The sequence below is a fragment of the Ursus maritimus genome, unplaced genomic scaffold (genome assembly GCF_017311325.1).
Source record: "Ursus maritimus isolate PB19 unplaced genomic scaffold, ASM1731132v1 scaffold_19, whole genome shotgun sequence".
NCBI lineage: Eukaryota > Metazoa > Chordata > Mammalia > Carnivora > Ursidae > Ursus > Ursus maritimus.
The window spans coordinates 53,247,317-53,260,290 of NW_024424341.1; the positions used below are offsets into that span (position 1 = coordinate 53,247,317).

Consider the following 12,974-nt stretch of genomic DNA (forward strand, 5'->3'; position numbering starts at 1 on the left):
GAACACAAGCAGGGGGAGTGGGAGAGGAAGAAGCAGGCTCATAGCAGAGGAGCCTGATGTGGGGCTCGATCCCATAACTCCAGGATCACGCCCTGAGCTGAAGGCAGACGCTTAACCGCTGTGCCACCCAGGCGCCCCTGGAATGTTCTTAATATGTCTGTTAAATCCATCTGTTCCAGTGAGTCATAAGAAGCCATTGTTTCCTTGTTGATTTTCTGTTTAGATGATCTGTCCGTTGATGTAAGTGAGGTGTTAAAAGTCTCCTATTATTATTATTTTTTAAAAGATTTGTATTTATTTATTTGAGAGAGAGAGCACATGAGCAGCAGANGGACAGAGGAGAAGGAGAAACAAACTTCCTGCTGAATAGGGAGCCTGATGCGGGGCTCCAGCCCAGGACCCCGGGATCATGACCTGAGCTGAAGGCAGATGTTTAACTGACTGAGCCACCCAGGTGCCCCAAAGAAAACTGTTTTAAAGGGACGGTTTATTAAATATAACCATAAACTAGTATCTACCAAGAGGTACACACTCACCTATTAATAATTTTCTAAGTTTTCACCCTTAGGACTTACCTTTCCATTTGAACACTTTGTTTAATGAAAGACTTGCTGAGTTCCTGAACTAAGTTTTCTGATTTTTTAGAACACAAATCCTACTAGGAAATGTGTCTTTCAGTGTATCCAAAAGAAATATTTCATGTGTATGTAGATTTATACGTATGACTTTATAAGACAGTTCATGCAATCACCCCACTCCTATGAGTAATTATGTTCTGATAGTTTCCCTTTTTCCTAAATGCTTTTGCATGATTTTAAATTTATTTTACAGCTGACTAAAAGGCTGTAGTTTTCAATCAGAAAAACTGATGTGAAAGCCCAGTTTATCTGCATTCAAAGATTTTCTGTTTTGAATGAGACAGTCCAGAAGCCTCAGAAGAAACCAGTGTATAAACCTTCCTGTAGTCTTTTCACCCCTACTGGTTCTTGCCACCTTTGATTCTTTTATCAGGAACACCACCCTTCTTGTGGGTATTCTGACTTCACACCAAAACTACAATTTCCTCTCCCTTTTTAATTTCAGGTATCTCAATTCGGTTACTATGTGTATTAACACAGGAAAATAAGATGAACTACACACATTGTGTAGAATTTGCAGGAATACTTAGAATATAGAGCTATAATCAGTTCTGGGTGCTTGATATGTAGGATTGCAAATTGTTTAACCAGCTACAAAGTTTAGAGGGACAGTTTACACAGACCTCCTGCACTTAACATCAACTACAGATTTGGGAGGTTCCCAGAATTGCCTTAGATTGAATCATTTCCTTCCTTCCTTCCTTCCTTCCTTCCTTCCTTCCGTCCTCCCTCCCTCCCTCCCTCCCTCCCTTCCTCCCTTCCTCCCTTCCTCCCTTCCTTCCTTGATTTTATGTATTTATTTGACAGAGAGAGAGACAGCCAGCGAGAGAGGGAACACAAGCAGGGGGAGTGGGAGAGGGAGAAGCAGGCTGCCAGCAGAGGAGCCTGATGTGGGGCTCAATCCCAGAATGCCGGGATCACACCCTGAGCTGAAGGCAGACGCTTAACGACTGCGCCACCCAGGCGCCCGCAGATTGAATCATTTTCTAAAAGAACTGGTAGAATTCACTGAATGCTGTTATACTTACATTTAGTGTTTATTACATGGAAGGATATGCCTTACCATCAAACAAGAGGAAAAAGTACATGCAAGGGAGTTTAGGGAAGTACCAGATGCAGACCATTGTTTTCTCTCCGTGGAGTCAGGGATGTGTTATTGTGTTACTTTCCAAAATGAAGGTGTACAGTTACAGAATATTACCAATTAGGGAAACTCACCTGATCCTGTGTCCAGAGAAATTATTGGAGCTCTGTCATATGGCCAGTGTAGACAATGGTTTCATATGGTTACTTTCAGTCTCTTGGTCCACACCAGCAGGTGACCAAAAGCCCACCTAAAATCGTATTCTTGGTCTTTCTGGTGTGGTCGACCTCATCCCTAAATCACATTGTTAAACTGTCTAATGTGACTGAAGACCCCACGGCACTCCTTTGAGGCATGACATTCCAGGGGCTTAGAACTATCTCTCAGATCCTGCGGACAGAGGCCTCATTGTGTATATAATTTATTTGCTGCGTTATTTACTATTTAAGATTTTACTGGAGGCAGTTGTGTCTGACTTGATCTCAGCTCAGGTCTTGATCTCAGGTTTATGAGCCCTGTGTTGGGCTCCATGCTGGGTGTGGAGCTTTTTTTTTTTTTTTTTAAATAAGAATTTACACTGATTTATGAAATTCAGTAGAAACAGCAAAATTAGCCTGTATTTATTTTTGTTATTAAGTCTTTGATTTCTAACTTGTATATCACGTATGAGGCTTGGAGTGATTCTAAATTTGTTTCATTGATGCTTAGCGGATAGGAGCCTACTAGACTCTCTTGGTTTGTGTAGGCATTTAAACCAGAGACCATGATACACACTAGAAGATGTAGGGAATAGTCCCTGGATTGATTAAAGTCCCATGCTCTTTCCTAATTGTTAAATCTTGAAGACAGTGAAGAAAGCCTTCATTTGTCCACATCTGCATTCTCTGTCATTTTAGGAGACAAAGTCCAACATGAGAGGGAGATTATCCCTAAAGCGGAACCACATGAAGAACTTTCCTGCTGGCAAATCTGGCAACACATTGCTAATGACTTAACCTGGTGTCAAGACTCCATGATAAAGAGTTCTCAATTCTACAAACAATGTGATTTACCTGGCCAGGTTGGGGCAGGACTATCTAAAACTCACACAGCCCAGAAAACTTACCAGGGAAATGGGTGTAAAAAATTCTTCAGTGATACCTCCAACTGTGATCTTCAACAGTTAAACTCAGGGGAGAAGTCTCATACATGTCGTGAGTGTGGGAAATGCTTCTTTTATAGCTCAGCACTCCGTATTCATCAGAGAGTTCACCTAGGAGAGAAACGGTATAGGTGTGATGAATGTGGTAAGGAATTTAGTCAGAGCTCACTTCTGCAAACTCATCAGAAAGTCCACACTATAGGGAAGCCATTCAGATGTGAAGAATGTGGGAAAGGCTTCAGTCGTAGATCAGAACTTAGTAATCATCGCAGGTTACACTCAGGAGAGAAACTTTATAAGTGTAAGGGATGTGGGAAGGCCTTCATTAATGCTTGCCATCTTCAGGACCATCAGAGAGTCCACACTGGAGAGAAGCCGTTCAAGTGTGATATCTGTGGTAAGAGCTTTCGTCGTCGATCGGCACTTAATAGTCATTGCATAGTCCACACAGGAGAAAAACCATACAAATGTGAGGAGTGTGGGAAGTCTTATACTTGGCGTTCACGTCTTCGTATCCATCAGAAAGTCCACATGGGACAGAAACCACACAAATGTGAGGAATGTGGAAAGAGCTTCTTTTCTAAGACACATCTGTATTACCACCGGAGGTTCCACACAGAGGAGAAACCCTATAATTGTAAGGAATGTGGGAAGAGCTTCAGGTGGGTCTCACCTCTTTTGACACATCAGCGAGTCCACAGCGGAGAAAAACCATTCAAATGTGAAGAGTGTGGGAAGGGATTTGGTCAGAAATCATGCCTGCAAGCTCATCAGAACGTCCACACCAGAGAAAAACCTTACAAATGTGAGGAGTGTGGGAAGGGCTATAAGACAAGCTTGGATCTTGATGTGCACCGGAGTGTCCATATGGGAGAGAACCCATACACTTGTAGGGCATGTGGTAAGCACTTTACTAGGACCTCAAATCTTAAAGTTCATCAGAGAGTCCACACTGGAGAGAAACCATACAAGTGTAATGTGTGTGGTAAGGTCTTCAGTCAATCTGGACATCTAAAATCTCATCAGAGAGTTCACACAGGGGAGAAACCTTATAAATGTAAGATATGTGGTAAGCAGTTCAGTTCAAGTTCATATGTTAAAATTCATCATAGAGTCCATGCGGGTGATAAATTTCATCCAGTCTCATAGGAGGGAAAACATTCGTTTCTGTAAAGTTAATGTTTCAGCCATAGCTGAATACATCCCGGTGATCCCAAGATCACACAGATGATGCAGTGAGGGCTTTAGTTAGAACCTTAGCAGTTGTAGTTATCACTCAAGAAACAGGCTGTTGAAATACTCTTTCTTTAGGCACTTATCAGACTCTAATGGTGGATATTAAAGTTGATGTTCCCTGGAATAAGGCAGGGAGTTTACAAGGGCAGGGAGTTTATTTGCTGCTGGATTTATACAATCAACATTGAGTAGCATCTGTATGTGCACTTAGTACTTGTTTGTTAAATGAATCAAAGGGAAGAGAGAGAATTAGGGAAGATGGCAGAGTAGGAGGACTCTAAGCTTGCCTCCTCTCATGGATACAGCTAGACAACACTTACATCAGCATAAGTAACCCAGAAATGGACCTGAAGACTGGTATAACAAACTCGTCAACTAAAGGTAGAGAAGAGGCACTGTCAAAGAAGGTAGGAAGGGCAAAGATGCAGTTTGAGAGTGAAACAGGCTTTGGCCGTCTGTGATGGGGACAGAGCCAGTGGTGTTCAGAAGGCAAAAAAACCAGACTATCACGGGGGGGGGGGGGGACGGACCACACGGGGAAGACAAATCCCCGTAACATTTGGCTTTGAAAGTGAGAGGTGTCAAACTTCATGAGTTCTTACAACCAGTGGGAATTAAAGCCTGGATTTTCAATTTCTGTGGGCTGGGCTCTGGGAGAGCATGACAATCAACCAGTGGAGATACAGCCAGGAATCAGCAGATTGAAAAACGCGAGGGGCAGACAGGAGAGAGAATGACTTACTCATCTCAGAGCATGGCCTGGAGAGGCAGGGATCACAGGGACACCCCTCCAGGAACAAAGGAACTGATCGGCACCATTTCCCTCCACAGCCCCCCAGCATAAACACATGGCCACCTGCTGGAACCAGCGCAACACCAACACTCCTTACCTAACTTGCTTATACTGAGCCCTGCCCCCCTGTGGTCCAGTGGATCTGCCTTTCCTAGTCACACTTGCTTCAGTCCTGGCACTGCAAGCCCCCTGCCCCAGGAGATCAAAGCAAATCCCACCAACACCTCATCTCCTGGCCTGCATGTTTTATGGGATATCACGTCCAGAGGTGGCAGTGGCAGCAGGGCTCGTTTCACATGCAGACCAACACACATTAGGATGTGACCCACCAGCTGAGGACCAAACTGCTCACAACAGGTAAAGAGAGCCTCCACAGATGACTGGACTGAAGGGAAAAAAAGGCCAGGACACAACAGCAGGCACAGGCAACACACTTAGGAGATAGTCCCTGAAGTAACAGTTCCCAGGGAACAGGAGACAATGCACTGCAGGGCACTACAGACCCCTTCACGAGGCCATTACCTTCAAGAGCCAAGAGACATAGCTGACTTTAATAATACACAGAAATAGAGACAAAATGAGGAGAGTGGGGGTATCTCCCAAATGAAAGACCAGGACCAAACCACAGCAAGAGACCTAAGCAAAAGAGATGTTAGTAATATGCCAGATAGAGAGTTTAATGATTATAAAGTTACTCACTGGACTTGAGCAGAGGACATCAGTGAGACCCTTACCACAGAGATTAAAAAGAACTACTCAGAGATGAAGAACACAATAAATTAAAACACTTGATGGAATAAACAGGCTAGATGACACAGAGGAATGAATTAATGACCTGGAAGACAGAGTAATGGAAAGTAATCACCCTGAGCAAATAAGAGGGGAAAAAAATTATACAAGTTGAGGATAGTCTTAGGGCACTCTGACTCCATCAAGCATAATAACATTTGCATTAAAGGGGTCCCAGAAGAAGCAGAGTGAAAAGGGGGCAAAAAGTTTATTCGAAGAAACAGCTGAAAACTTCATTTTTGTGGGGAAGGAAACATAGCCAGATCCAGGAGGCACAGAGAGCACTCCAAAAATCAGCCCAAGAAGGTCCACACCAAGACACACAGTTCTTAAAATGGCAGAAAGTAGTGATAAAAGAATTTAAATTATTCAAAGAAAATGTGCAATATTTAAAAATTGTATCTGGAAAAGGAAACCAGCAAAAAAAATATAATAATTCAGACAAACAAATAGGAATTGGAATGTGGAGATACACAGTGCATTCCACAGCATTATTTTGGTAGTACCCTATTGCAGTCGGCTCCTGGCACACCCTCAGCCTCTATTCTGTGGTTGGGTTATTTTTTGGGTCTTGATCTCATGTTCATTGGTTTATACTATAGAAATTCAACTCTATTTTGTGATTTTTCTCACATTACAGACAAACAATTCTAACATTGCAATAACTGTAGCTTAATTGAATTTTCTCGACAATGTTAAGGCAAGGGTTCAAAGTAACATTAAAAGTCAGTTATTAAATTTTTCTTAATGTCGAGTTCATTGATTTTTAAATTTCTGCATTTCTGTGTAATCTTCTTTATGCCTTCTAATTGTAGCATTTTTTTTTTTTTAAAAATCAAACTTCTCTGGTAGAAGCTATGCCAGATTTGAAGGGCATTTGGCTTGTCAGCTTCCCATATTCTTACCTCATCCCTATGAAATAAATAATAAAAAATTTGGGGAGTTGGTGGTTTCATCAAATATATTAATCACTGGTGAAGAAATGACAGTTAAGTGTTTTTCTTTCTTGGTGACAATACATGTCTTGAAAAGCTGTATGTAGCAGAATGTGTAACATGCAACTGTGATCTGGAAATCCTACTGTAGGAATATATGATTATGAGATTCAAACAATGAAAAGATGAAAAGCACATCAATAATGTCACAGTTTTTAAAATGGAAATAATGAATGTTCACCAATAAGAATTTGTTTAAATTTCACATGGTCCCATAATAACATGGGGCCATTAAAGTAATGTCAAGGACGTGTAATATCAGGAGAACATACTACGGGCTTTGTGAAATAAGACCATAGCCTTCCTAGTAGAATTAAATTCATAACTCTCTTGTGTATATGTGTGTGTTCTGTGTCTATCCATACATAATGTAGAAGTGGATACTCCAGTAATATTCTTTGGCAAGGATCATCTCCAACAGACCCCACATTAGAGCACAGAGCCAAATTCAGAGCTTGGTCACACGACCCTGAGATCATGACCTGAACTGAAACCCAGAGTTGAACACTTAACCGACTGAGCCACCCAGGCGCTCCTCTATTGTGTTTTTATTTCTCAATGATCATCAGTTTGATCAAACTGGTAAATTATGGGGGCGCCTGGGTGGCACAGCGGTTAAGCGTCTGCCTTCGGCTCAGGGTGTGATCCCGGCGTTATGGGATCGAGCCCCACATCAGGCTCCTCTGCTGTGAGCCTGCTTCTTCCTCTCCCACTCCCCCTGCTTGTGTTCCCTCTCTCGCTGGCTGTCTCTCTCTGTCAAATAAATAAATAAAATCTTTAAAAAAAAACTAGTAAATTATGTACCATGGAATTTGAAAAATTATATGAGTCCCTTAATGGTTTAGTCCCCTAATTAAGATGACTCTACATTATCCTATGACAGATAAGATCAAAAGGAATAGGACTCACTGTGTATTCAAAAGCAAAAATTTTTTAAACTAATGAGTATGATCAACCATCTTTGTAGTCGACGTACAACATGCGTCTTGAGGCATAAGCCAGGGAGCAAATACTGGAGACAGCAGTAAAGTGGTTACGTAGTGGAGGTTAAAAGAAATGCTTTGAAGAAAAAAATGCATGGGTGGGGATCATAGCATTATAGCAGTCAAGCCTCTAAGGAGAAAGAGCAGCTTTGGATGCCTTTCCACACGTCTTGGACACCATGGTGATATTTTAAATGTATTGACTGAAGGGCTTTACTTACAAAGTATATCTAATAGATTCATTTTCATAATCAGTCTTCTGGGCTATATCTTCACAGGATGCCAGATACTGAGATCCATGCTGTCTCAATGTGTGTATCGGTTTGGGGGTTCCCTAACATCAACCTTGAGGTTCTTTGATTTGCTCAGAGGACTCCGAATATAGTTGAATTCAGGACTATATTTCAGTGAAAGAATACAGAGCAAAATCAGTAAAGGGAAAAGGTACATGGATGTCCTTTTTGTCCTTTTTTAAGTTTAAATTCAATTAGCCAACATATAGTACATGATTAGTTTTTGATGTAGTGTTCAATGATTCATTAGTTGCGTATAACATCCAGTGCTCATCACATCATATGCCCCCCTTAATGCCCATCACGCAGTTACCCCATCCCTCCACCCACGTCCCTTTCCACAACCCTCAGTTTGTTTCCCAGAGTCAAGAGTCTCATGGTTTTTCTCCCTCTCTGATTTCTTCCCATTCAGTTTTCCCTCCCTTCCCCTATGATCCTCTGTGCTATTCCTTATATTCCACATATGAGTGAAAGGAAACCAGGCGTGATCTTCTAAGAGTCCTCTTCCCACGGTATCAGGACTCGCTCAACTCCAGCATTGAATTGTGGCCACACGTGTGAAATGCCTACAATAGGACTTCATCAGAGACTGGTACCCAGGGTTCTTAGTAAGGGCTGGTCATGTAGGCACCATCTACTTAGCATGTGGCAAAATCCAAGTCTTCAATAGGAAGANCGGGTGTTCAGAATGAATCACATTGTACAGTGTAGGCACAGTGAACAGCTCTTACCACTAATGCAATGGAGTAAATTCTTCTCAAATCCATGTTCCCTGACACCAGCCAAGTCCAGGCTTGCAAGCAGGCCTTTCTAAGGACCACAGTCTCACAACTGCTATATTAACTTTCCTGCATACATGATGTACAGAAATCTAGGGCCTATAATTTTTTTTCTCCTTTTAAACTGTCATCAAATACTGGATAAGTCCTTGCCAAGGTAATTATTTGTAACAATTCTCACCAGATTAAGCCAAACTTACTCAACTTCTAAAACTGAAAAGACTACAGGTAGGGCTTACACCTGACCTGCATAGCAGGGGTCCTCAAGGTGGTCACAGGTAGTGACAACACCTGAGACTGGCTGGCGTGTGTTCATGGTCATGTCTCCCAAAGTGGGAGGCCTAGATTCTCAACCACACTCAGTAGTAAATTCTTAGATCTGGATCGAGTTCCAGAGCTTTTGTGAGATCATCCAGTTTCAGCTCCCATTTGTCACCACGGACTGCACTTTTCTTACGTGGTCCCTTTGGAGTTCCTTATCTTAGCTTTGAACTTACCTACATTTGATGGGGATTGTTCGAGGTCATCATCCTTTCCCTGTGTTTGAAAAGGAGAGGCTTCCCAAGTTATTGACATCTACCCATATTGGTAGGATAGCCACTTAAGGATCGGAGTCCAGAACCACAATTTCTCCTGTTTATTTGACACACTGTGACTGATTCTAAAGTAATCAGTCTCAGAACCTCTGCCTTATCCCTCTGGAGATTGACATTTTGTTACATATGCCATGTCTTACTAAAAACATTTGATTCTCGAGAGATTTGTTTAAAGTATAAATACTTTCATATCTTTTTTTTTACTGACAATAATGCCTGGACATTGAAAAGAAGCACAGCAATACAGGAAAGTCAAGAAAGTGGGAGGTAGTAGGAACTCACCACTATTAATATTTTGATGAGCATGCCTCAGTGTATCTCTGCATACAAGTAAGACTTGTATAGAGTTTTATAAACTAAGAACCTAATGCATACTATTTTCTAATTAGAGTTTTTCACTAAACGGAAACAATTCTAGAAGGTCACTTCAACAAATGGACTTACAACCTCATTTCTAGTGCCTATACAGCATTCTGGTGTACCAACTATCATTTTTTCCTTAACCAGGAAATTTTATGTGGCAACTCACCTTGACTACAGTCCCCAGTTATTCTATCTGTCACAGACCTAGGTTTTAGGAAGGTACTTTGTAGATGTGATTAAAGTCCCGAATCAACTGACTTTGAGCAGGGTGTAGTATCCTAGATGATTTGGGTTGGCCTGATTTAACAAGTTGAAAGTCCTTAAGAGCAGAGCTGAAACTTCCCTGTAAGAGACCATTATTCTGCCTGTTGGTAGCATCTTTGGTTTGTGGCCGAGAGGTCCGTTTTGGCCTTCTTGATGTCCTGTCCTAGGGATTTTGACTTTGCCAAGCCAGCCCCACAATCTAGTAAGCCAGTTTCTTGGAATAAATCTCTTATATTATTTCCTAATACTTCTTTTTCTTTGGTTGAATCTTTATGAAAAAAGGATTTTTGTTCCAAGAATGGTTCTAGAGGAACAGAATTTTTTTTAAAAGATTTTATTTCATTTATTTGACAGAGAGAGAGCACAAGCAGACAGAGCAGCAGGCAGAGGGAAAGGGAAAAGCAGGCTCCCCGCTGAGCAGAGAGCCCGACATGGGACTCGTTCCCAGGACCCTGGGATCACGACCTGAGCTGAAGGCAGACTTAACCGACTGAGCCACCCAGGCGCCCCTAGAGGAACAAAATATTTTGAATAAATTTTCTGAATTGTGCTTTCTAGAATTGGTTCTTGAATCTTATTAGATTTAAAGGCACTAATAACTCTATTTCCCGTGGAAAATAGGGCACTTGCCATGGTGTGACATGGCAAACATATGAAATACACATTTGACACGCCTAAGGAAATAACTATTGAAGACTTTAGAACATATTGGTCAAACTAACTATGTTGGAGAAAGTGGGGGGAAAAAGAGCACATGGCTTCAAATTCCAGCTCAAGTATTAATGACTTGAAAATTTCAAGTCATTATGCACTGGCTCCTTGACCTTTCCTGTAGTTGTGCATTGAAATAAAGTTGTCACACACCAATTTGAGCGGCCATGCAGGGCTGCCTCTGCAAGGGAGAGCAGCAGCAGCTGATTCCTGCACATAGCTTTCATGTTTTGTTTGTTTTGTTCTTATCAGAAAAGCAAGGACAGATGCCTGGAAGCGTGGGAAAGAAGTACAAAGGGATGGCAAATATCTTGAAACCATAAAGCAGGCTTGCGTTCTCCCCTACGCATAGGCATGCAGGGAGTCAGTCACGGGATAAGGGAGGAACAGGGTGTTTGGTTTGGCAATTGCCAGGCGCAGGAAGGGGAGACCGAGGGTTACACTCTTTCCTAGCTCCTAACTTACGCCCTGCCCCTGGGGGTCATGGGATCCTGCTCCTGCCAGGCCATTGCGCTCAACAGCCCGAGAACAGGAACACTGCTGATGTTTCGGCTGCTGCCACGGTCACCCCTTAGGGCTTACAATGTATTTTCTAAGAATAACTCTACATTTCCTTGTTGATCTTGGTGTCCCTAGTGAATAAAAAGATGGAAAGTCTACTAAATTATTTTATCTACATAGGTGGCAGAGTTTTAGGTCAAGTAAACATAAGTATAACTTGAATCATCAAAACAGAGAGTCAGAGGTCCTAAATCAATTTTAAGACATGGCCAGTTTACAAACCCAGAATCCTTTGGGTGAAGGAGAGGCCAGGTCCTCTTGATGATGGAAGCTTCTGTACTGCAAAAGTGTGGGCTGTTAATCTTTTCTCCAGAGTCCCCCAAGGGGGGCTATGGCTATTGTACCAGTGTAACTATGCACTGAGAGGAATCCTTGCTCTACTCAATTGGCACATTGATGATATTGTGCTGATTGGATCTGGTGAGCACGAAGTAGGAATTACCTTAGATGTATTAGCTTGCATGTCAGAGGGCGGGAATAAATCCCAGAAATATTCAGGGACCTTGCACCTCAAGTAAAATTTCCAGGCATTCAGTGGTGTGGGTGTGTTGAGCTGTCCTTCTAGGTGAAGAATATGTTGCACCTTCCAAGAAAAATGAGTCACAATATCTAGCGGGCCTCTTTGGATTTTAGAGGTCATATATTCCTAATTGGAATGTGCCACTTTGCCTTTTATGAATGACCTGAACACTCTTTGGGCCCAGAACAAGAGAAGGTCCTGCGATAGGTCTTGGCTGCCATGTAAGCTGCCCAGCCCCTTTGCACTTTCCCTATCATCCTGAAGTAATTGGCTTCGGGATATGGTGAAATGCCATTCGAAGCCTCAGTGATATGGCCAATTAGGTGGCAGTAACTTGTGGCGCTGCACACCGTCCTCCCAGGTGCTGTATGTGCTCTAAATCAGAGTCCAGTATGTAATACTGTTTTACCAGATGTCGGGGGATGTTTCGTTTTTCATTCTCAATCCACTCAATGCAATATCATTCAGCCATCATTTGGAAGGAGGTAGATTTTCAGTGACCGATACTAGAAAATGTTTAGCTTATATTGAGTTTAGAGAAAATGGATAGAGAACACGAGACTTCATTTTTATTTTTTTTAAAGATTTTATTTATTTATTTATTTATTTATTTATTTATTTATTTATTTGACAGAGAGACAGCCAGCGAGAGAGGGAACACAAGCAGGGGGAGTGGGAGAGGAAGAAGCAGGCTCATAGCAGAAGAGCCTGATGCGGGGCGATCCCAGAACGCCGGGATCACGCCCTGAGCAGACGCTTAACGGCTGTGCTACCCAGGCGCCCCCAGACTTCATTTTTAAAAATCAAATATGTATGTTGATAGGTATATGTAAGTTTATGTGGATACAAACATTTGAGACAAACATTTTTTATCTTCAGGGGGAAGGATTCTCGGTGCATTTTTTCTTATTTATTTCATACTATTCTTAGTTTTCAGTAACAGAGGTGTTTTTAAATTGCTAATTATAATAAAGCTATTTTAACCAGAAATATATAAAAGGAAAAAACTCTTAAGGCTAGAACATGCTCCCTCACCTACAGAATCCTCCTCAGTGCTTTGCCATTAAATCATAGGCTTTGGGAATCATAGTAACTCCAATGTCAAGCTCTGCAGCCGTTCTACTTGCTTTGAGATGGTGGACAATTTTGTAACTTCACTGAAACTTAACGTTTTCACCTCCGAAATAGGGATAATAATTTTCATGAAAAGTTTAAGTGAGGGAAGAGC

General features: G+C 41.9%; 1 protein-coding gene across 2 annotated transcripts in view; it reads left to right on the forward strand.

The window, feature by feature from the left end:
* Window positions 1–6,423, forward strand: part of LOC103657165 (zinc finger protein 45) — a 51,137-nt gene extending 44,714 nt beyond the window's left edge. The window contains exon 7 of one of the 2 annotated variants that reach the window (XM_040634112.1): window positions 3,050–6,423. In XM_040634112.1, the coding sequence (XP_040490046.1) occupies window positions 3,050–4,012 (963 nt within the window). In that variant the 3' untranslated portion in view covers window positions 4,013–6,423. Of the gene's footprint in view, window positions 1–2,618 lie in introns of both variants that reach the window. The other variant, XM_040634111.1, reaches the window with a different exon arrangement.
* The last annotated feature ends 6,551 nt before the right edge of the window (window positions 6,424–12,974 follow it).